Source organism: Cervus elaphus, chromosome 19, assembly GCF_910594005.1.
Source record: "Cervus elaphus chromosome 19, mCerEla1.1, whole genome shotgun sequence".
In the NCBI taxonomy this organism is placed as follows: domain Eukaryota; kingdom Metazoa; phylum Chordata; class Mammalia; order Artiodactyla; family Cervidae; genus Cervus; species Cervus elaphus.
The window spans coordinates 69512158-69537807 of NC_057833.1; the positions used below are offsets into that span (position 1 = coordinate 69512158).

At 38.4% G+C, this 25650-nt stretch overlaps 1 protein-coding gene across 1 annotated transcript in view; it reads right to left on the reverse strand.

The window, feature by feature from the left end:
* Positions 1 to 7459: 7459 nt before the first annotated feature.
* MORC3 (MORC family CW-type zinc finger 3) overlaps positions 7460 to 25650 on the reverse strand; it is a 40712-nt gene continuing 22521 nt past the window's right edge. Inside the window, exons 9-17 of the mRNA XM_043874426.1 lie at positions 23931 to 24028; positions 22423 to 22527; positions 20916 to 21038; positions 20734 to 20808; positions 19836 to 19881; positions 18501 to 18667; positions 16488 to 17376; positions 13081 to 13238; positions 7460 to 10618 (exon numbers count right to left, since the gene is read on the reverse strand). Of these exons, the coding sequence (XP_043730361.1) occupies positions 10465 to 10618; positions 13081 to 13238; positions 16488 to 17376; positions 18501 to 18667; positions 19836 to 19881; positions 20734 to 20808; positions 20916 to 21038; positions 22423 to 22527; positions 23931 to 24028 (1815 nt within the window). The 3' untranslated portion in view covers positions 7460 to 10464. The remainder of the gene's footprint in view (positions 10619 to 13080; positions 13239 to 16487; positions 17377 to 18500; positions 18668 to 19835; positions 19882 to 20733; positions 20809 to 20915; positions 21039 to 22422; positions 22528 to 23930; positions 24029 to 25650) is intronic.

Here is a 25650-nt window from a genome sequence, read left to right on the forward strand (position 1 = left end):
CCGATCACTTCTTCCCTTGTTAATTTATTCTTTTAGCAAACATTTACTGAGCATCTGCCATGTGCTGGACACTATGCTGGACCTGGATACACAGTGGAGAGTGAAGCTGACGCAGACTTCAGTTCAGTCGCTCAGTCGTGTCCCGACTCTTTGCGACCCTAGGGACGGCAGCACCGCCAGGCTTCCCTGTCCATCAACAACTCCCGGAGCTTACTCAAACTTATGTCCATTGAGTCAATGATGCCATCCAACCATCTCATCCTCTGTCGTCCCCTTCTCCCGCCCTCAATCTTTCCCAGCATCAGGGTCTTTTCCAATGAGTCAGTTCTTCGCATCAGGTGGCCAAAGTTTTGGAGTTTAAGCTTCAGCATCAGTCCTTCCAATGAATATTCAGGACTGATTTCCTTTAGGATGGACTGGTTGGATCTCCTTGCAGTCTAAGGGACTCTCAAGAGTCCTCTCCAACACCACAGTTCAAAAACAGACTTACCCTCAGGAGAATTTGCAGTCTGGTAAAAGAAAAAGGAGGGCCCTCCTGTAGGACAGGTGGGAACACTGTAACTCTGAGACTCACCCAAGACTACCACAACTTTCACTAGTGCAGCGAATATTTGACAGCTGTAACCTGTTTTGGCCACTAGTGTTTCAAAATAAATAAACCACAGAAACGGTCTTCAGGCCTCCTGTTGTGTATCCAAATAATTATGATTAAAAAATAAAGTGAAAAGGAGTATGTCAAGTTGTGTATTGCCACCCTGCTTATTTAACTTATATGCAGAGTACATCATGTGAAATGCCGGGCTGGAGGAATCACAAGGTGGAATCAAGATTGCTGGGAGAAGTATCAGCAACCTCAGATGTGCAGATGATACCACTCAAACAGCAGAAAGACAAGAGGAACTAACGAGTCTCTTGATGAGGGTGAAAGAGGAGAGTGGAAAAGCTGGCTTAAAATTCAACATTCAAAAAACAAAGATTATGGCATCTGGTCCCATCATGTCATGGCAAATAGATGGGGGAAAAGTGGAATCAGTGACAGATTTTATTTTCTTGGTCTCCAAGATCACTGTGGACAGTGACTGCAGGCATGATTAAAAGACGCTTGCTCCTTGGAAGAAAAGCTATGACCAACCTAGACAGCATATTTAAAAGTGGAGACATCATTTTGCCAACAAATGTCCACATGGTCAAAGATATGGTTTTTCCAGTAGTCTTGTATGGATGTGAGAGCTGGACCATGAAGAAGGCTGAGCACCGAAGAATTGATGCTTTTGAACTGTGGTATTGGAGAAGACACTTGACAGTCCCTTGGACAACAAGGAGATCAAGCCAGACAATCCTAAAGGAAATCAACCCTGACTATTCATTGGAAAGACTGATGCTGAAACTGAAGTTTCAGTACTTTGACCACCTGATGCACAGAGCCAATTTATTGGAAAAGACCCTGATGCTGGAAAAGATTGATGGCAAAAGGAGAAGGGGATGACAGAGGATGAAATGGTTGGATAGCATCAATGGACATGAGTCTGAGCAAACTCTGGGAGATAGTGAAGTACAGGGAAGCCTGGCAGGCAGCAGTCCATGGGGTTGCAGAGTCAGACATGACTTAGCAAATGAACAACAGCAGCAACAAAATACAGTGAAAAGGAACATGAAAGGAACAGTGCGCTTTTATAGTCCTGAATGTGAACTTTAGGTTTGAAGGCTCAAAGAAAGTTTGAAGAGGAGACATTTAAAGTGGGTTTCAAGTGATAAAGAGTTTTGGAATGAGCAGCTCTGGGAAATGAGAATTGAAGGTAAAGAAACTCACTGTTGACAAGAGAGACACACAGCAGCAGCGGGACCTGGTCGTGGGAAAGGATGGGTGGATCCATGACCCAGAAGTCTCTGGACATGAACGAGCAGGTTATATGGACATGTGTGTTTCATGTGCAAGCATGTGTGCTCAGTCGCTTCAGCTGTGTCTGACTCTTTGTGACCCCAAGGACTACAGCCCAGGATCTTCTGTCCATTGGATTCTCCAGGCGAGAATACTGGAGTGGGTTGCCATGCCCTCTTCAGGGGGTTTCAATTGTCCTTCTAAATTAACTGGAATCCTGATTCCATACATTAGTCTGGGAGCTTGGTTGAGATGAGATTGGTCCAGATAAATAGACAATCTCCTTGTGCTGACTGACAGCAGGTTTCTGGGCCTTCAAAGCCAAGGGGTTTTGTAAAGCAAGTCCTGCCCTGTGCAACCTTGCAGAAGACAGCTTGTCAGCCTCCCCCAGCTGACTCTCCCACTCCCCACCCTTCCCCTCTTGTCTCTCTGGATGTCTTGGCCCTGAATTCAATCAGGTCTCTTGCTCCTTTGGCAAACAAAAATTGGGATTTTGGTTTTTTATGTATTTTTGATATATTTATATAGTCTCTAGATCATTCTGGAGAATTCAAAACTATGTGATTGTTCAATACCTGAATTGCTTACCTCAATTAACACATGTGCTTATAAATAATTCCTAAAAATAGAACTTAACATTTTAAAGTGAGGTTGTCAATCAGAAGGCAGAAATGGATGTAGCAAGGCCTTTTGAAATGGGTTAATTTTCCAAATGTGACATTTTACCTGTGAGTTTCCTGGAAGGCAAGGAAACAAATACCCTGTGATGCAAAGCCTTGATGAAAAGAAATATGGGTTATTTGAGGAACCAACTCTTGCTGACTTTTAAAAAAATTTTTCTCTTCTGGCATTTTTAGGAAAAAGAGTTGTTGTGGATTCTTATATAAATGCTAGTCAAACGTTTTTAGCCAGTTTTATGAAAGGTATACAAATTGTCTACAAATGATGTCTCATGTTGATGAATATGACTGGATGCTCCTTAAGTCTACAGGAAGCTAGGACAATGTAGTTTTTAGATGTTCTCTTGAGTTATGGCTAGGATTTAGAGAACTTGGAGTGGGAATGACTAATATGTGCCGTAGATAATCTAATTGTTTGAAAAGCACAGATAAGAGGGGGAAAAAAAGTAAAATTCCACTCCTAGGTATGTACCCCAAAGAATTAAAAGCAAAGACACAAATAGGTATTTATACAATAGTGTTCATGGCAGGATTATTAATAGCAAAAAGTGGAACCAACTTAAACATCCATGGATGGTTGAATGGATAAACAAAATGTGGTACATACATACAATGGGGTATCACTCAGCCTTAAAAGGAAATGAAACTGGTATTTGCAACAATATAGATGAACCTTAAAAATGTTATGCAAAGTAAAATAAGCCAGACCCAAAAGAACAAATATGTTATGATTCACCTTAGATGAGGTATCTAGAATAAGCAAATTCGTAGAGACAGAAAGTAGAGGCTACCAGGGGACAGATGGGAAAGGGGGAGTTATTGTTCACAGGATACAGAGTTTATTTGAGATGATGAAAAAGTTCTGGAAATGGATGGTGGAGGTAGCTGCCCAATGATATCAATGTACTTCATGCCACTGAATCATACACTTTAAAATGGTATATATTTCCACAATTAAAAATGAGTCAATATTTACAACCACACAGAAATTATTACCAGGGGGATAGGTTAATGGGAATATAGCTAAAACAAGACTGACCATGAGTTGGAAATTGTGGAAGTGATGGGTACACAGAGTTCATAGTTTCTGACTTTTCTTCTTCTTATTGGAGTAGAGTGGATTTACAATGCTGTCTGTTCTGGGTGTACAGCAGAGTGAGTGTGATAGATAAATCTGTGTTTCCTATACAGGCTGTCACAGAGCACTGAGAAGTTCCCCGAGCTACGCTGTAGGTCCTTGTTGGTTACCTATTTTACCTTTAGTGGTGTGTATACATCAACCCCAATCTCCCAATTGACCCCTCCCTCTTCCTTTTATCCCCCGGTAACCATAAATTTGTTATATTTGTTTTGCAGATAGTTCATTTGTATCCTTTTTTTAGGTTCTACACATAAGCAATCATATATTTGTCTTTCTCATAGTTCACAATGACACCCTCTAGCTCCCAACCACGTTGGCTCCACGTGGCATTATTTCATTCTCTTTATGGCTAAGTAATATTCCATTGCATTTATGGACCACATCTTCTTTATCCATTCTTCTGTTGATGGACAATTAGGTCACTTCCATGTCCTTGCTATTGTAAACAGTGCTGCAATGAACAGTTTCTGTACTTTTGTATACATTTGAAAATTCCCATTATAGAGGGAATTCCCTGGTGGTCCAGTGGTTAGGACCCTGTGCTTCCACTGCTGAAGGCCCTGGTTCCATTTCTGGTCAGGAAACCAAGATCCCATAAGCCACCCAGCATGACCGCCCCCCAAAAAACCCAAAAATTTCCATGAGAGAGCTTAAAATATCTGATACTGAAAAAAACAACTTAAGAACACAGAAAATGAGAAACTACTGGTTAAAGTGATTACAGTGAATACTATTATCATATTAGTTTACATAATGTAAAGTCACACAGCAAGCTGGGAAGAGCACCCTGTAGTGTCTCAGCTGTCTGCACAGGGAGACACTGCCCCACAGGACTCGCAAAAACATGGGACGACTGTCTATTCAGAAAAAGAAAACAAAAAGCCCAAATTTACTTCCAGTCAGCCCTGGTTCAGATCACAGCACAAACTTTGAAAACTGGCCACATAGTTCAAAACATAGGCCAAGATTTTCAACAGTATTTAACAGGAAACCCATAGGTAAGACTGTTGACTCAGGTACTCAATACTTTGTGGATATAAAGCACCATTACACTGTTAGGAGGATACAGCTGAGTTCTGGATAATACCTACCTATTAAAGACACTCAACCTAAGGATTAGCCAGGCTGGGGTAGAAACTTCTTTTGAGTCTATGTATTGTTACCATAATATTGAGTCCTGACTGCTTTGCAAGAGAGTAACACTGAACCTTCAACTTGTTTTATCTGTTTGAAATAGGCAATTGAATTTACTCAGCCCATTCTTAGAAGAATGCTTGTGCAAGAAATTTAACTTGTGATTCACACATTACAATGGTTTGGCTTGAATTTACCAGGGCTGTCTTCTCTGGTCTTGAATTTCTCCCCAGAGACCAGTATATGTAAATTAACTTTGTGATCACAAAATTAATCCTGGAAAACAGTACGTATGTGTTTTCCTCTATGCCAAGTGGAAGGATATCAATGGCATTCTTTGTGAGCTATGACCAATGTCCAAAAGACAAATACTGTTGACCCTTGAACACAGGCTTGAACTGCCTGGGTTCACTTATATGTGGATTTTTTTCAATATATTGGAAATTTGGGGGGGAGATTACAACTTAAAAATACAGTTGAGCTGCATGACCTAGAAATATCTAAAAATTTGAGAAACAGTTGGAGGAGAGGGCTGAATTAGTTGGTTGGCAATAATATATACACATTACTATATGTAAAACAGATAACCAAAAAAGAGCTACTGTATAGCACAGGGAACTATGCTCAATATTTTGTAATAACCTGTAAGAGAAAAGAATCTAAAAATATACATATATAACTGAATCACTGTGCTGTACTCCTGAAATTAACATGTTGTAAATCATTTATACTTCAGAATTCATATATAACAGTGCATGATATAATGAAAATTTAGGTATGTCATAAAAGTATAAAATATACATAGATACTATAGAGTGAAAATATAAAATTAATGTGTTGTTTCCTATTTTATAACTTTGCTCTCAAAGAATTATATTACCATACAGTATGTTTCTAACTGGAAAAACGGCATATTATCACAGTTAAGTTTCAAAAAAAAATGCAACATTTCCAATACTGTATTAAGAATATGACTATAATACTGTATGCCATGACTATTAAAACTGTATACCATAAAAATTTGATAATAATTAGTGTACAGAATAGGCTACCATGAAGCAATTATATTGGTTATACTAGGCTGCCATAAAGCAATCATATTGCTTCTTTATTATTGGTGCATGAATCATTACACCTGTAAATAAATATGAATTCTTCACATTACCTTCTCATTTTCAGTATCTATCATACAAGACAATACTGACATACACACTGAGATGGTCCATCTTTTTGTAAACAAATGACAAGTTTTGGTAGTACAGTACTTTAAACATTTTCCTTATGATTCTTTTTCTAGCTTACTTTAAGAATACAGTAAATGATACATATAACATATGCTACTTGACTATTCATCAGTAAGTCTTCTGGTCAAGTTATTAACTTTGGGGGGGGATCAAAATTATGTGGATTTTTTGACTAAATGGGGGTCAGCACCCATAAAGCCAGAAAAACTTGACTCCAGTGAGACTCTCCCTCCATCCCAATGAATCTATGAGACACCGTGCAAAAGATTTAACCAACAGTAGGTTTTCTGAAAGCTTGGAGCCGTTTGTGGCCACCTTAACAGGCACTCAGCTTCTTTAAAACAATAAATCGACGAGGTACCATTACACGCCAGTCAGAATGGCTGCTATCCAAGAGTCTACAAGCAATAAATGCTGGAGAGGGTGTGGAGAAAAGGGAACCCTCTTACACTGTTGGTGGGAATGCAAACTAGTACAGCCACTATGGAGAACAGTGTGGAGATTCCTTAAAAAACTGGGAAAAAACAAAACAAAACTGGAAATAGAACTGCCATATGACCCAGCAATCCCACTCCTGGGCATACACACCAAGGAAACCAGAACTGAGAGACACATGTACCCCAATGTTCATCGCAGCACTGTTTATAACAGCCAGGACATGGAAGCAATCTAGATGACCATTAGCAGACGAATGGATAAGGAAGCTGTGGTACATATACACAATGGAATATCACTCAGCCATTAAAAAGAATTCATTTGAATCAGTTCTAATGAGGTGGATGAAACTGGAGCCCATTATAGAGTGAAGTAAGCCAGAAAGAAAAACACCAATACAGTATACTAACACATATATATGGAATTTAGAAAGATGGTAACGATAACCCTATATGCAAGATAGAAAAAGAGACACAGATGTTTAGAACAGACTTTTGGACTCTATGGGAGAAGTCAAGGGTGGGATGATCTGAGAGAACAGCATCGAAACATGCATATTATCAAATGTGAAACAGATCACCAGTCCAGGTTGGATGCATGAGACAAGTGCTCGGGGCTGGTGCACTGAGAAGACCCAGAGGGATGGGATGGGGAGGGAGGTGGGAGGGGGGTTCAGGATGGGGAACACATGTAAATCCATGGCTGATTCATGTCAATGTATGGCAAAAACCACTACAATATTGTAATTAGCCTCCAACTAATAAAAATAATTGGGAAAAAACAAACAAACAATAAATCGAAGAATCCAAAAGAGGTGGCAGAGAGTTATGATGGGGAACACAGAAAAAGTAATTAAAGTGGCCAATAAAACATGAAAACATGTTCAACCTGGGACAAAGAATAGCAAGCTGCCATTTTCCCACGTTATTAGTAAGTTTGATGGAGATAGGAAAAAACACACTCGTACATTTATTTTTCATAGGAGTTTAAGTACAACGATTTCTGGATGGCAACATTTATTAAAATTAACATATACCCTTTGATCAATCAGTATTCACTACAAGGAATTTACATATTGGATATTCTTGAAAAAGTATGTGTGGTGGGTATTAATTTCACAGTAGTGTTTTTTCCAGAAAGAAATAAAGGAGCACTGGGAGCATATTCATGTCATTTAAAAATGCTGTTCAAAGAGTAATATGGAAATGTTACCAATTACATGGTTTAATACCTATATAGATTTGATACAAATATATAATCAAATATAAAGATATAAAATTTAATAGAAACTGAATGCATATATATGAATGTGTATACGTATGCAGCTAATATTTTCTGGAAGGACATACAAAGAATACTGGTCACCTTCAGGGAGGCAGTGGGGAAGTCTTTTCACATTATACCATTCTGTTGTTATTTACGTTTCTAACTTGGGCACCAGTTCTGCTTCCCTTTCCCTGACCTCGCACCCCGGTGAGAAAGTGGCCATGCAGATTCTGGGTTGGTTTCACGAACCACTTGACTTCAACACTTACAAACACTCATCACTAGAGGGTATATATCAATGGCTCTTGGCTCTGATGGTATACTGGGAGGCCTTAAAAAAAAGCCTGACAATTGGTTCAACCCTCAAAACTCTTACAGTATGGGGAGCATCCTCACATTGGGATTTCTAAGAACTCCACAAGTGATTCTAAAATGCAGTCAGTGGTGAGAACCACCAGGATGTATCATCTTTGATTATTGCTCCATGTCAAATAATGAACTAACGGGTCACGTGATACCACAAGTCAACTGTCTGGGACCGTGGGCAGTCACCAGCGCCTCCTGCCCACATTAGGAATTGAGGTCAAATAAAGGAAACATCAATATGCCACACTGGCCTTGCTGTGTGAACATTTAGCTTTTACTGAGTTTGTAGTCTCTGCTGAGGTCCTGTTTGTAGGGACTGTGGACAATTCTAGTTTACGTCCTCATACCGTTTTTGTTTTAAAGCTTTAAACAACTGGTTTAAGCAACACATTCCTCCCACACTAGCCTTTTAACAAATTTAACAAAAAAAAAAAAGAGGCAGAGGTACCTCAATATATGCGATGTGGGTCCATGTTGTTCTTCTCTTAAATTTGCTAGCCACATTTTCAGTCTTATCTTGGCAATATTTTCTTAAAGAGTGAATATTAGGTTAAATATTTTCAAAGAATCAACTTAGCAAGCAAGTTTCTCTTACTAATTCTATGATTAATTTTCCCATTAAGCCAGTTAACAGCCATATAATACGGATTTTTGCAAGAATATAGCTGACCAAAAGGAAGGGGAAAATTGCAAATTCCAGAAATAAGTGCTACATAAATATTCACAAACTTAGACATGCTATACACAGCTGCTCTCATTTAGACAAGGTTTCTTTAAATGATTTATACAAAGAAAGTTTCTTTTTCAGTGTAAAATGCACATACACACTCTCAAGGTGAGCCCAGTCTTAAAGAGTCTTAATGGAAACAAACAGTATTAGTCTTCTAAATGTAACTTCTAATAAATATAATGAGCTCAACTTGAGGGTCTTAACAGACACAATCTTAGTTTTCAAAATATAACTTGAATATAGAATTCCTCAAAAGTAATATCTGAAATGTTAGCCATCATATATATTTTTATTACAAGATTTTTAAAATCTGAGCAGATAATTGTGACAGAAAACCAGCTTCATACCAAAAATACACTTTCAATTACCTTATCAAGCAAATAAAATTTCACTTATTTGCTTTTTCTAGAAGTTAATGTACAGTAAAAATTTAACATTGTACATGATAGACATGTAATTAAGCATATAAAAGGAACATGTATTCAATGTTCAGAAACAAAAGTAAAAATAAATAGCAATGATAAAACTTTGAAAAAAATAATGCACATTTTAGTTGTGGAAAATATGATTCTTAATTATATACACAGTTACACTTAACAGAAAGCCATCTCTTTATAATTGCACAAAACATGGGACCAATAAAGCATAATTTTTAGGGCATGTAATACTATAATCCTAGGTTGTCTGTTGCTTAACTCCAGGACATAAAACACGTAGGTTTGTAATATAATAAAAAGTATGCAGTACTGCTGGAGAAAGATTGTCTTCCTCAACTCATATTAACCTGTAGTAATTCTACAAAAGGCTGTACAAGAAATTTCACAAAAAGAAATATTAAACAATCATTGTGCCCACTCCATGCGAACTAAAGCAGCCAAAAATGGGCTTCAAGGTAAATGTGGGACATTTAGTATTTTTGATACTTTTATACTAAAAATCATTACTTTTTTCTGTAAAAAACACTTTGCATTTGATCATGATTGGCAATCTCCACACAAAAAAAATCCTGGCAAAAATGGAGTTTCTGCTTTACTTTCTTTTCATGAATCAAATATTTCAGGAAATAGGAATTTATAAAAAAGAAACATTAATGCTCAATTCACTTAAAACTTATCAGGAGGACTGTTATTCCATTTTAAAAAACCCTGTTTTAAACTTTTCTGTAAGAAAACCAAAGGAACATTTCCATTCATATTATGGCACAGCCTTCAAGTCAGAGAAAAATACACTTTAGGTAACCAGAAAAGATTGCACAAAGGTTAGGGGCAACCTGAAAACCTCTTGGTGAAAAACACTTGAGTCCTTTAGGGTGATAAAAAAATATGTGCAGACTTAATTATTAAGTATTTACATTTCAAAGCAGAATCATGAGTTAGCTGTGTAGCTTCTCAATATCAATGATTCACAGGCATATCAAAAGGTGTGATAATGTGTCCACAGTATTTGTGTCCACACTTGATGCATAGAATACAGCAAAGATTATGGTTCTTCAGTCTGTTACCTATCATACCTATAACAAAATTGTTTACATTTCGAAAGCTGTACAACCAGAAGACTGAGCAAATATTTTTTATTATCTCGAATACACTTTAAGTACTACTGATTTCACTCATTTGTTCCACAACTTGTCCTAAGATCTCATCAACTACATCAACATCGTAATTCACTTGCTGAAGATCGAGATCAGGTACAATCATGGCCAGGAGCTGTCCTACGTTAACTCGAAGAGATCGAAGTTTGAGGCTGAAAATACAAACATTACACCTATTAGATGAACATTATAATAATACAGCTTAATATTCACGTAGGGCTTAAAATTTAAGAGAAATATTAAAATGGAACCTCTGCAGAATGGCACACAAGCTAAATGAAAAGCAAAACTTGAAGAGAACTGGATTTAATAATTCACTTAATAATTTATAATTTAACAACTAAATATTTATCTGTTGGTAAACAGAATGTTTCATAAAACTAGTGGCTCTGTTTGGTTCCAACTAATATAATTTCAATTTGAGATTGGAAAAAATGTGAACTGGTAAATACATAAATAACAAGATGCTATTTACAACTGAAAATCTTGTTATTACCTGGAAAACAGTATTGATATACTAGTGAGAACACTGGTCTAAGAATAAGACATAGCTCTTTGAATTTCAGCTTCCTTCTGAGGAAACTAAACTGAATTGTTCCCTAAACCATGTTCTGTGAGATAGCCACAGTCGCATAAATGGATTTGAGGTTAACTAAGCTTAACAAACTTTGGGTTAAATAATGTTAAACAAGATCTTTTTTAAACGCAGGATTTCTCTGAACCTATCACATACTAAATAAAGTTCACTATCAATTATACTATGAATTCATTATAAACACTGGGAAACTCTAAATTAAATGATCATTATCATTCCTTCCTGATTTCCATACATGTAGGTATCTGAATATCAACATTCTGGACTTTAGAGACATACCTACAACTATTCAGCAAGTGGTCTTTCGCTGAAGATTGAGTGAAACACGTGGATCAAGAGAATGTTAGAGTTGTTCCTATTCTGCCCCCTCCCAAATATAAGAAGCCTATCTTTAGTTTAGATACTGATTTTTCTAGGGTAGAAATCTCTGAAGGAACAAGATGCTCATCTTAGGTTGACAACACACAAAAATGTGATTTTACATTTGGTTTGTGAGCTTATCTTAGGATTCTATTGGATCTTGGATAAAAGTTTATACCATTCCCATAAAAGTTGCTTTCTGTCCAAGCTTACCCACTCACCTTCAATCAGATGCCTAATTTCTAGACAAAAAACAAACAAAGGGCCAGCATGACCCTACAGCCATCTCTGACCTTCCTAACCTTTAAGTCTCTGGATTGTCCTGGCTAACTGCCCTTCTCTACAGGACACATCACAAGACCCTATATTTCAGTATATGTAACAGCACCGAGAAAAAGCACTGTGAGCTCCACATGCAATGTTAAAGAATGTAGCCACATTAAAAACTAAAATGAAGCAATAAATTTGTTACACATTGAAATATCATTTCATCATATAATCAAATATTGAGGCGTTTTCTTCTCCTTTTTTTGAGTATGAGGGCATCAAAATCCAGCATGTATTTTATACTTAAAGCACATCTCAACTCAGACTAGCTATATTCCAAGTGCCAGTGGCCAAATATGGCTATACTGTCTTGGAAAGCCCAAATCTAAATGGTCATCAATGACTCAAAGTTCAGTGTGCAAGTGAATCATCTGGAAAACTGTTTAGAAGTTTCCAACTCAGTAACCCATACTTCGGCCCAAGGATCTGTATTTTACAAGCACTACAGATGTTTGTGGCTAACGTTTTCAGAGACACCAGTTAGGAGTTTATTTTCTGAAACCTTGACCCCACAGTTATATGTACTAATCTATTCATTCTATTTCCATAAACAGATTTAATTAAATCCTTCAAAAACTTAAATGTCAGGTAAGGATGGTAAACTATTTCCCAACAATGGTATGTTTCAGGTACCAAGTCTTATTACATTAGCAGGAAGAGTTATACAGTTTTATCCCTTAATGACCATTTTTTTTTTCTTAATGAATGTTTTTGAATAATAAGCTATCAATAGACCACCAATGCTGTCAGAACCCCAAGTCCATTTAATACCTTACTGAGAGTAATCATTCATTTATGTTTTCTTATTTTCACAGAACTTCGTCCTTATTAATCACCTGTTAACAGCAATTTTCAGTAACTGTGGATTTCCTAAGTGAAAATTGTTGGAAAATTGTAGTAAAACGAGTAGTAAACTGTAGTAAAACATGTAGTAAAATGAGACAGCAAACCATAAATAAGTGGTGCCAAGCACAGAAAGAAATCAAGGTGAAAAACTAAGTTTCATGAAATGGACCCTTATCCTCTAGTCACCGCCTAATTCAGCCCATTCTTTAACATCTGGGACAATTTTCACTTTCCCCAAAAAATATTCCTAACCACTCTGACCAATCAGAGCTTTATTCCTTTGAAATTCCTATTTCACTTAGGTTCACTAAACTGTTAGTTCCCTGAAGGAAAGGATGATGACATATACTTCTTTTTGTATCTATCATAATGCTGAGATCACAACAGCAAGCAACTTCTTTTGATAGAACAACCTTTGATGTGTACTAGCAAGTATCATGCTAACCACAACTGCAGCCCCAGCCAAACTGCCTCATCTCATATTACCTTTCCCCATCAGTGTAATTTACAGACTCCTCGATGTTACTTGAAGTTGATACATCAGCTCCTACTTGTCCACTTGTAGATTTTAACTGTTCGATTTCAGCTTTCAGTTCTTCACACTGCGAACGGATTTGTGATTTTTCCACTTCCAGTAATTCAATCTGACAAAAAATTAATTTTATAACTGTAAAATTTTAAAATACTACTATCAAAGTGCAAATTTAAGCTAAGAAATGTACAAAACCCTGCATGATGAAAATCTCCATCAAAAAATTAAGACACTACCCTAGTGGCTCAGACAGTAAAGAATCTGCCTGCAATCCAGGAGACCCAGGTTGGAAAGAACCCCTGGAGAAGGGAATGGAAACCCGCTCCAGTATTCTTGCCTGGAGAATTCTATGGACACAGGGGCCTGGCAAGCTACAGTCTATGGGGTTGCAAAGAGTCAGACTCGACTGAACGACTGACACTTTCACTTTACACTCCAAAAAGAAAACCAACAAAACGTAGACCAAAAACGGCATGCTATAAATACAGTTTCACTTGTTTAGTTTCACTTAAATGAAGACCTACAAGACCTTTTAGAACTAACACCATAAAAGATGTCCTTTGCATCATAGGGCACTAGAATGCAAAAGTAGGAAGTCAAGAGATACCTGGAATAACAGGCAAATTTGACCTTGGAGTATAAAATGAAGCAGGGCAAAGGCTAATAGAGTTTTGCTAAGAGAATGTACTGGTCATAGCAAATATCACTTCCAACAACAGAAGAGACAACCCCACACATGGACATCACCAGATGGTCAATACCGATATCAGACTGATTATATTCTTTGCAGCCAAAGATGGAGAAGCTCTATACATTCAGCAAAAACAAGACCAAAAGCTAATTGTGGCTCAAATCATGAACTCCTTACTGCAAAATTCAGACCTGAATTGAAGAAAGTAGGGAAAACCACTAGACCACTCAAGTATGACCTAAATCAAATCCCTTACGAAGGAGGGAAGTGACAAATAGATTCAAGGGATTAGATGTGATAGACAGAGTGCCTGAAGAACTATGGATGGAGGTTTGTGACATTCTACAGGAGGCGGTGATGAAAACCATCCCCAAGAAAAAGAAATGCAAAAACCCAAAATGGCTGTCTGAGGAGGCCTTACAAATAGCTGAGAAAAGAAGAGAAGCTAAAGGCAAAGGAGAAGAGAAAAGATGTACCCATCTGAATGAAGAGTTCCAAAGAACAGCAAGGAGAGTTAAGAAAGCCCTCCTCTGTGAACAATGCAAAGTAATAGAGAAAAACAATAGAATGGGAAAAGACCAGAAATCTTTTCAAGAAAACAAGAGATACCAAGGGAACATTTCAAGCATGCTTAAGATGGGCCCAATAAAAGACAGAAACCGTATGGACCTAACAGAAGCAGAAGATATTATGAAGAGGTGGCAAGAAAACACAGAACTGTACAAAAAAGATCTTCACGACCCAGATAATCACGATGGTATGATCACTCACCTAGAGTCAGACATCCTGGAGTGTGAAGTCAAGTGGGCCTTAGGAGCATCACTACAAACAAAGCTAGTGGTGGTGACAGAATTTCAGTTGAGGCATTTTAAATCCAAAAAGATGATGCTGTTAAAGTGCTGTACTCAATATGCCAGCAAATTTGGAAAACTCAGCAGTGGCCACAGGACTGGAAAAGGTTAATTTTCATTTCAATCTCAAAGAAGGGCAAGGCCAAAGAATGTTCAAACTACTGTACAACTGCACTCATTTCACATGCTAGCAAAGTAATGCTCAAAATCCTTCAAGCTAGGCTTCAACAGTTTGTGAATCAAGAACTTTCATATGTACAAACTGGATTTAGAAAAGGGAGAGGAACCAGAGATCAAATTGCCAACATCCACTGGACCAGAGAAAAAGCAAGAGAATTCCAGAAAAACATTTACTTCTGCTTCACTGACTATGCTAAAGCCTTTAACTGTGTGGATCACAACAAACTGTGGAAAATTCTTAAAGAGGTGGGAATACCAGACAGACTACCTCACCTACCTCCTATATGCAGGTCAAGAAGCAAAGAGTTAAAAACAGAAGACATGCAACAATGGACTGGTTCAAAACTGGAAAAGAAGTCAAGGATGTATATTGTCACCCTGCTTATTTAACTTACATGCAGAGTACATCATGCAAAATGCCAGGCTGGATGAAGCTCAAGCTGGAATCAAGATTGCAGGGAGAAATATCACTAACCTCAGACATGCAGATGAAACCACCCTAATGGCTGAAAGCTAAAGAGCCTCTTGATGATGGTGAAAAAGTAGAGTGAAAAAGATGGTTTAAAATTCATCATTCAAAAAGCAAAAGATTATGGCATGTGGTCCCATTACTTCGTGGCAAATAGATGGGGAAAAAGTGGAAACAGTGACAGATTTTATTTTCCTGGGCTCCAAAATCACCAGGGATGGTGACTGCAGCCATGAAATTAAAACACAACTTGCTTCTTTCAAGAAAGTTATGACAAACCTAGACAGTCTATTAAAAAGCAGAGACATCACTTTGCCAACAAAGGTCCATAGAGTCAGAGCTATGGTTTTTCTAGTAGTCATGTATGGATGTGAGACTTGGACCATAATGAAGGTTGAGTGCTGAAGAACTGATGCTTTTGAACCATGGTGTTGGAGAAGTCTCTAGAGAGTCCCTTGGACTGCAAGGTGATCAAACCAGTCTGTCCTAAAGGAAATCAACCCTGGATATTCATTGGAAGGACTGATGCTGAAGTGCCAATACTTTGGCCACCTGATGCGAAGAACCGACTTGTTTGAAAACACCCTGATGCTGAGAAAGACTGAAGGCAGGAGAAGGGGATGACAGAGGATGAGATGGTTGGATAACATCACCGACTTGATGGACCTGAGTTTGAGCAAGCTCCAAGAGCTGGTGATAGACAGGGAAGCCTGGCATATTGCAGTCCACAGGGTCACAAAGAGTCGGACATGACTTAGCGGCTGAACAACAAACATCGTCATCTACCTCATATGGTTATTTTCAGGCTTATAAACAACAGACATAGAGCTCCCAGCATATTAGTAACTGACTGTCTCAGGGCCAATGAGCAGGACAATCTCTCGTGGTACAGCATGGTCCTGTGTATACAGGACATTTACCAGACCTGGTCCCCACCCCTTCAATTCCAGCACGGCCCATCCCTTCAAGATACTGAAAGAAGCACAACTACCCTATGCATTTCCAGATGCCCACACCAGGACCACTCCCAGTCGAGAACCAGTGGACTAGTAGGAAGTCGGTAAATGGAAATATTATGAAGTGATTTATTCCGATCTAGCCACTGGGGAGTTAAGGTTGGGATGCCCCTGGACACCCACACCTCTCATTATGCGGAGGGACATAACTCACCTCACTTTTATACTGGTCCCTCTCAACACTGCATTTGTCCAGCTGTCTAAATACATCATCAAGCTGCACAACCATTTCATCCACCTCACTTTTACTCTCACTACTGGAACACTGACTGCATTCAGCCTTTACATGTTGCAAAGCACTACACTGCTTTTTCAGCCTTTCAATTTCTTCCAAGGCTTGCCGATACTGAGATACCACATGGTCTGGGCTTTCGGGTTTACCATTAATACTTTCCAGTAAAAATACAGCATCAGTTTCAGTAGACTGATGGCAAGTTTCCTTCTTCACGTATTTGTTATTCATCTCCAGTATCCTCTGCTGTAACACCTTGATTTGGTCAGTGAACATGTGGCACTGTCTTTTATAATTTTCTCTTTCTTGGGTGACGAGAAGCAGTTCATTTCTTAGTTCATTTAACTGGAAACCAACGTCGCTAGCAGACTTATCCAAGGCTCCCTGGGTCTCAGGCGTCTTCCCTTCAGTTCCCACACAGCCTGGCCGTGCGGCCGTGTCATTCCTTACGTCTATCTCATCTTCAACAGTCTCCTCCTTTTTCACGACTAAACTTGGCACTTCCGTCTGGGTGGCTGTAGTAGTTCCCTGATCACACCGGGATGCTGAGGTGCCTGTGGAACCAGTCTGGCCACAAGGTTCATTATCACCCACGGGCTCCACGTCAACACCACTTTGCTCCATGGGACTCTGTTGCAATTTCACTTCAGTATCATCATCTCCTGCAGGCTTGGGAGTGCTATTTTCTTCTAAGATGATGACATCTTCATCGTCATCATCATCTTTGTGAGAATTTTCAAATACTTGATTACTCAATCTCTGATTCTTTGCATTCAAAATTGAGGAGCGAGTAGGGAGTCTCCGTTTCAGGCTGGAAAAAATTTCATACATGAAATATAAGATTATAAAATGTAGATATGGAAAAAGTAAGACGACATTGAAGTAATATATCTTGAAATTCTAAGAAATGCCCACATTCATTTTCTTAAACAATATATTTACAGAATATTGCTCAATGATTTAATAAAGTAGAAATTATTTTTTCCTTTTACAGATGAGGAAACAAGACTATTAAGACCTCTTCAAAGTACCACATCCTTATACTGCCGATTTATTTCTTCATTTGATGTCTACTGGCATTTCCATTTAACATCCTGACAGAATGCCACCACTCAGCCCAGGGGTGCTCTCTGTGACCCAGAGGTCACTGAGTGGCACTGCCATTCCCATCCGTCCATCGTAATTCCATCAACATTCAGGGATCAAACATGGGTCACAAAGTAAACCAGCACGCGCCCTACCCTTTCACGGGAGACAACTTACCCTGCATTAAACATTGCCTCGTTTTCTTCATCTGATTAGTTTTCTGTGAATTTATCACCAACCGACCACTTTTTGTCCCATTTAAGAGGGACAATTGTACTGATTTGCCATTTGGGTCTTACATGTTAAGACCTCATTTCTCAAGAAAGAATTCCCCTTTCCTTAGGCTTACTCTCTCACATGGAGGGGGCATAATCTTCAACAAGAACTTGAGAAAGGGTACACATGACATAAAAAATATGAAATATTACACAGTGAAAATATTTTTTTCACGTCTCAAGTTCACTGATGGTTTGATTTTTATACAGACTTCCAGGTTGGGAATTACTTTCTCGAAACTTTAAAAGCATTATCCCATCGTTATCTACCAGTCACTGTTCCTGCCGCTCTGATTCCTACACTGATTCCTGGTGTAGGAAATGGCAAACCACTCTAGTATCCTTGCCCGAGAAATCCCAGGAGCAGAAGGAGCCTGACGGGCTATAGTCCATGGGGTTGCAAAAGAGTCGGACACAACTTCGCAATTAAACAAAAACCAACTCATCCGTAAGACTTTTTTTTTAATATACGTAAAAACTACACGTTCTTAAGTGCGTTATTGCCATAAAAGTGTCAAGTAAAGGCTGTCTCATACTCATTTCCCAAATGGAAAAACACATTTTAGCGACTGACCTGTTATTCTCAGGTTCAGATTGGGGTGAACCTCGATGATGGTTTATAAGCCTCGTTGAGTAAGTATTTGCTACTTCTGAAAGATGTCCTCGTGGAACACTTTCCTTAACGGGAGTAAAGGTTTGACTTGACACAGGGGTTTTTGGAAACAGGAGTTCGGCATGAATCTGTTGAAGGAAAAAAAAAAACTGATCTTAAAGAGATTTTTAAAATGTGTCCTGTCCCAAACACAAAATACTCCTTCCCCATCCCCCTGCCCCAGAAGGCACTGAGAACTATCCTAACCACGAGAAATCCTTGCACTGTGTACACTACACCAGGTAGTGACAAAGAGCCAAGTCCAGCCTGCAAGTGAGTCAAGACTGGCTTCACATTTTTAAACGCATGAACAAAGCAAAGAATGAATACGCCACGGAGACTGTATGTGTGGTCCACAGAGCCTAAAAATACCACCTGGCCTGTTACAGAAAGATTTGTTGACCTTGGATTACATAGAGAGCTTACACAGATACATAATAAAAACATTTTCCCAAGAGAAAGAAACTGAAGATAAAGTCACAAAGACACTGCCTTTAAAAAACCTAAGCCCACTATTCTTTTTCTCTTAGTTCTGTTCTCACTCTCAAACCCTCAGCCTTTATATAAGAGAACATTTCAATGTATTGATAAGCATACATATACCAATGCAGCAGCCCACAGCTTCCTATACAAGAAGTACAACTACCTACTTAGACACTAATAAAAGCTCAACACCATTAAACATTAAGCAAGACAGGGCTGTGGGATTAAGAGAGGCAAACTGTGTGTAAGAGACAAGCGATAAGGATATATTATTGTACAGCACAGGAAATTACAGCCATCGTTCTGCAGTAACTTTTACTGGAGTATTATCTGTAAAGATTCTGAATCACATGCTGCACACCTGAAACTAGTATTACAAAATTAACTATACTTTCAATTAAAAAAATACAGAGAAAGGGAGGGAGGGTCAACAATGTAGCTCTGGTCCAAGTCAGTACTAGAATGCAGCCCCCTGAGTGTTCCTATGAATTTTTCCTTGACTGTCTACCTAATGAGAAGATTCTTAAAAGAATATCGGCCTTTCCCCAGATGCCCAACTTGAGAATAAAACTGAACCGTTTGAGTGAAGTTGTTGGGTTAGGAAGTCAGGGTTGGGAAAGAGAGTAAGAAGCAGGTACAAGAGAAGAGAAGAGAATGTGAACTGAATGAACAAGATTGCTTCAATCTGCTATGTAACTCCTAAGTTTAAAGTTGAGTACTAAGTTAATCACCACCCAATCCAGGACACAGCTGTAATACGGAAGGCCTCATTACCCGAGGGACTGTTTCCGGTTGTCTGATCCTGAACTTTTCCCTGTCTCTTAAAAAAAAAAAGAGAGAGAGAGAAAAAAGAAAAAGAAAAAATGAACAAATTTAAATTTACTTCATTTTTCAACTGTTTTCCAATGACATACTTGCCACTTCACTGTGAAGTCACTAAGACAGGTAGGTACACTGAACTTTGCTTCAGTGTCATTATAGTAAGTGCTAAGCCCGAGGCAGGGAGGAGCTTTCTGCCTCTTATCTCAGAAACACACTAATGTCTTCCACTCTTGCTTCAAACGTTATCTTCAAGAATAGTGCACTATAAACCTTCATGAACTCGATGTTCCATGAGCAGCATGCAAGCCTAATGCTCCCCATGGCTCACTGCTGTTCCCAGCTTCTCTCTCCACCTCCATTCTCCACTAGGCCCATTCACATTATTTACTCTGGTTAAGCTGAACAAACCATTGCTCTCCACCCAACAAATCCCACCCAGCAGGAATTTTCCTGATCCATGTCCCTAGCCAAAGGGATTTATCCTTATGGGCTTCCTCACAGGACAGAGTCAGGTCTTTTACAGGGGTCGTCAACTTCACACTGGTAACGCACACACGTCTCACTTATTCTGTTAAAAGGGCAGTATTCACTCCTGATTCATTGGTGTTTAGGCCAAAAAGACAAAACTATACTGCATATGCAAAGTATCTTGTAGACAGGACAGCAATAACCAGCAGGTATCCACAGCATAAACTTAAAAAGTACTTGATGGTATACACTCCACACCTTGGAGTCGTCATCTTTTGTGGCTATCCTGCTGTCTCTTAGAGACGCATTGACTGATACTGTAGACAGAGCACTGCGGATGATCTGGGCTTTATTCTCCCACATACTTTCATACAACACTCACTTCTTTTTGTAGGTTTTTTCGTAAGTGGGATGCACCACATCTTCATCTTCAGGTTCTTCTGGAACGTCACAATTTCTAGTCAGAAAAATCACATGGGAATAACACGTCACCAGCGCCTATTCATACATCTTGAACAGTACTTTCTGCCTTTCCAAAAAAGGGTACTACCAACTATATGGTACCTGAACTGTGGGTCAGGGTTATTGGAGCAATACCATTTTTCTGGAAGTTGATCTATCCCATCTGGTAATTTTCGCCACTTTAGACAGGAATCACATTGAACCCATGTCTGATCAGGACGTTTCCTGTAACCAAATAACAATTCAATACTAACATGGAAATATGGACCTAAGTACTTTACTGGACTTGCCACATCATTTCTCCCATAAAATTCTCTTATTAATTCTGTCCCTGAAAATTCCGTAACATAACTACTTTGGTGGACAATTAGTTTTTTTGGTTTTTTTTTTGACAATTAGTTTTTAAAAACAATTCTGGCTACTATTGAAGTGACAGACTCATTTACACAAAGTGATTTAAATGTCTTGTTTAACAGCACATTATTAATTTTTTCTATAGTAAAAACTCAAAAACCTAAGAAAATACTACAAATGACTTGCTCTGAAATTTATAATAAGTTAGCATCTGTACTGTCAAATCCAATATACTTCTTAGCACAATAACAACTCAAGTACAGAAAATAGGCAAGTTGTGTTATTGCAATTTAAGCAATTTTTTAACTGTATTACATTTTACCCTCTACTATAGCATATTTCTGAACAACTTAAACTTGTGCATTTCTTTAGTTTATAAAATAAGGCTTTCACATTTTTATCATTCAAAAATTACGATGATCCTGCAAAGAATTTACGTAGACTCTTTTAACATACAATGAATTCACCTTAATGCTGGTAACTTTTAAAAATACATTTAAACGGTTTTATAGAAACTTCAAACAATCTAGAACTTGATAAAATAAATATAAACCCTTTGTTTCAGGAGGTTACTACTGCTTACTTCTTTAATCCTGGTATAAATTTTCTATGCTTATTAAAGTATGCATATGTATGTGAACAATAAAAAAAAACACACAATGGAAAAATCAAGACACTGAGTTGCGTCCTTTTTGTTTCCCATTACCTATCTTGGACATCCTTCCATCAGTACACAGAGTTGTTATTCATTCAGAGGGCTTACGTGTTTTACTGAGGAGCAATGTTATCTTTTAAGTCTTACAACTCTAGGAGGTAAAGACTATTATTGTTCCTGTTTTACAAACGATAAAATGGAAGCTTAAACTAGGTCAAATAACATGTTCAATGTCACATAGCTACTTAAGCAGAACTACAATGTAAACTGAAATCTGGCTTCAGACTCCTGATCCTATTACACAAGACCAGAGATTTTCAAACGATGAGATACAACCCATTAGTGGACCCACTTTAGTGGGTCACGATGAGCATTTTTAAATAAAATAAGTACTATCAACACTAATAATACAGGTAAATACTGTTTCGAGAATCTTTTGTGTATAAGTGCATACATTCATTTTACAGTATGCTGATTTGAGCTGTGGGATTTATTTCTTACTATGTATTAAATTCCAAAGTTTATGAATACTGTACAATCGCCATGCCCTCCAATACCACATCCTGATAGTAAAGTCAATTATTTTTTAAATGTACTTACTGAATATCTTCAACTGGCAAGTTTAGAGGATATTCTGCATGTTTTTTCACTTTCATTTCATTCCAGTAATCATTGAGCTTTTCTCCTAGTGCTGTTATTGTTAGCCTCAAAAAGAAGTAAATTATAAAATCAATTCAAGAAAAAAAATGATAAAGATTAAATTTTTGTCAAACACAAAGAAAGCATAAGCAACCTAGTATTTACTGATTATGTGAACACTGGGGGTGGGGAGGGCATGGTGGAGGGCTCTCCAAAAGGTTCAGTTAAGTAAGAACACTGAGAGTCATGGCAATCTCTAAGGATCTTTAGAAGTTCACAGAACAGAGCCAGGGTCAACAGGAATAAAACAGAAAATACTAGTACTTCGGGTCCTCTGCTGAGAAAGTATGTTGCCAACCAACCCACCAATTGCTTTCTGAATTTCAACGCACTGGCCCTTCCAGAGGAGCTCCAGCTGTGCCCTTAGGCCACGCTCTTCCCTCCAGCAGCAGAGACTGTTCCAGCCTATGCACCTCCTGGGCAGAGACAGGTCTCCTCTAGGGGCAGCTCAGTCCAAGCCCGCCTACATCCCCTGCCAAAAGCAGGCCATGTCTACAGACGGAGAGTGACCAGGCCTTCTGGCAAGCTTCCTGCCATGGCGGGTAGTGTGTTCCCCTGTCGGTCACAACCTCTACCAAGATCTGAACCTCAGACTTCTGGGACTGGGAGCGCTCTCCTAGCTCCTTTACTGTCTACTCTTTTTCAGCCCAGAGGTAACAGTTGTATTTTTGCATCTGACAGTTCTGGATAAGCTACTGTCCTTTTTAACCCTCTGAGCAATCGCCTTCTACTACTGTGGCTAACAGCTCCTTGTATTTTCTTTGTTTAAATAACAGAGGTAGCTGTAGTCTCAGGACTGCACTCTGAACAATATATTTATTGATTTTCTCTATCATGTGTTTCATAATTTGCCGATTCTGCTATTAATCCCTTCCTTCCACTTTATTTGTTCTTTATTTATAACAAGTTTGCACTCTATTTTGTAATATATGCTCACTAGGACAGCTGTTGATGCTTCCTAAATTTACAAGTAAAATCAATGATCATATTTATTTTATGGCTTCTAATCATTCTTAGAAGATAGGAGTAATAAATGAAAAAAAAAAAAAAAAGAAGAAGATAGGAGTATTTCTGTCTAAAGTACAGAGGACTAAACATTCTTGAAGTTCCCATCCAAGATGGAAATTTCTAGATTTTATAATACACAAAAAAATGTTACCAAGAAAGCATGAACTTCCTCTATTTAGTATAAATCTCAGAAATACTTCACTAGTAAAGACAGAGGAGAATATATTTCTATTTGTGATGGAGTAGAATATAATTCCTAGGGTGGTAAAAAATGATTACATGTGTTTTCTAAGTAAGCCTCCCACAAAATAGAAACAAATTCAGCTTAGAAAAAGTTAAGGAAGTATTTCCAAAATAAATTGTAAAAAGTTAGTCATCAATCATTTTAATAGGTAACATACCTGTATTCATTAGTATAATCGAAATCTTGTTTATTATGAGTTGGTTTTAGGAAATAGCAGTCTATAATCCCCACTACTCCAACACCCATGTTGTTTGCCTGAAAAATAAAATGAAATTGGCATTTTAAACATTAGGTATGATACTCCCACATTGCAGGTGGATTCTTTAGCAGCTGAGCTACAAGGGAAACCCTTCATGATGCTCAAAACAATCATTACTTCACCAAAATTTAAGAACTTTATGAAACGTTTTCCCATATTTTATCTCATGATTCTTATGACATTTAGATTGAATAACAGTATCTGGAGTGTAACTTACTTCTGGGGGAGATAATTCCTAAAAATGTAATAGCTTTCCTCCAAAACCACTTCCACTGTCAAGCATTCACTTAGACAAGTACTATCATTCCCAGTTTTATACAACGGGAAAAAAGATCCTCTCTACTGGGATGCAGTATCTTAGCTGGTAGAAACCACAACTAACTCCTTCCTATATCAGGGTCTAGAGCAAAGGCTTTGGAGAAGGCAATGGTACCCCACTCCAGTACTCCTGCCTGGAAAATCCCATGGATGGAAGAGCCTGGTGGGCTGCAGTCCATGGGTTCGCTAGGAGTTGGACACGACTGAACAACTTCACTTTCACTTTTCACTTTCATGCATTGGAGGAGGAAATGGCAACCCACTCCAGTGTTCTTGCCTGGAGAATCCAAGGGACGGGGGAGCCTGGTGGGCTGCCGTCTACGGGGTCGCAGAGAGTTAGACACGACTGTATTGACTTAGCAGCAGCAGCGAAGGCTTTGGCACATTAATATTTCATAAGTTTGCTAGACAGAAATTAAAGTCATTTACCCAAAGTTAAGCATTCAATTGCTAACTGTGATGAAATAAAAACTTTAAATTCAACTGACCTAATTTATTTTTTAAACCTGCTAGCTAAAATATTGAACTCAACGTATCTGAATCATATTCTGATTATCATGTTTATTTTGTTCATAATTCTAGCTGAGTCTAAGTACAATGATAAAAGTGAAATACTGACTTATAAAATGAAAATTTTCATAGATAGAGCTATAGACAAAACCATAAAAACCTAATCACAATGTGACTCTACTAAAAGCCATCAGTGGCTCCTCATTTCATGCAAGTTGTAAATCACAGCACCCTTCGCTTGTAGTTCATGTTCTTTCTGGCCTTACCTTCCTCCCCCTGCCCATTACTGCATTCACAATTACCATCTGGTCCAAAGTGAAAGTGAAAGTCCTTCAGTCAAGTGTCTGCCTCTTTGCGACCCCATGGTTTATACAGTCTATGGTTTCTCCAGGCCAGAATACTGGATTGGGTAGCCTTTCCCTTCTCCAGGGGATCTTTTTAACCCAGGGATCGAACCCAGGTCTCCAGGAGACTCTTCAACATTGCTGGGCGGATTCTTTAATAGCTAAGCCACCAGAGAAGCCCATCTGGTCCAAATAACTCGTTAAGGTTGCCATTCTCTCAGAAGCCTCTTTCTTTTCCTCTGCAGATCTCCTTTTCTGGGCCTAGAAAACTCTTGTTAGACTTTCCAAAATAGTAAATTAACACAGTCTCCTCTCAGTCACCACTTTCTCCAAGAAGCCCATTCCGATGCTCCAAGTAAAAGTCAAAGTTGCTCAGTCGTGTTCAACTCTTAACACACACACATCAAAAAAAAAAAACCCTTCTGTGGAAACAGGTAAAAGATAAA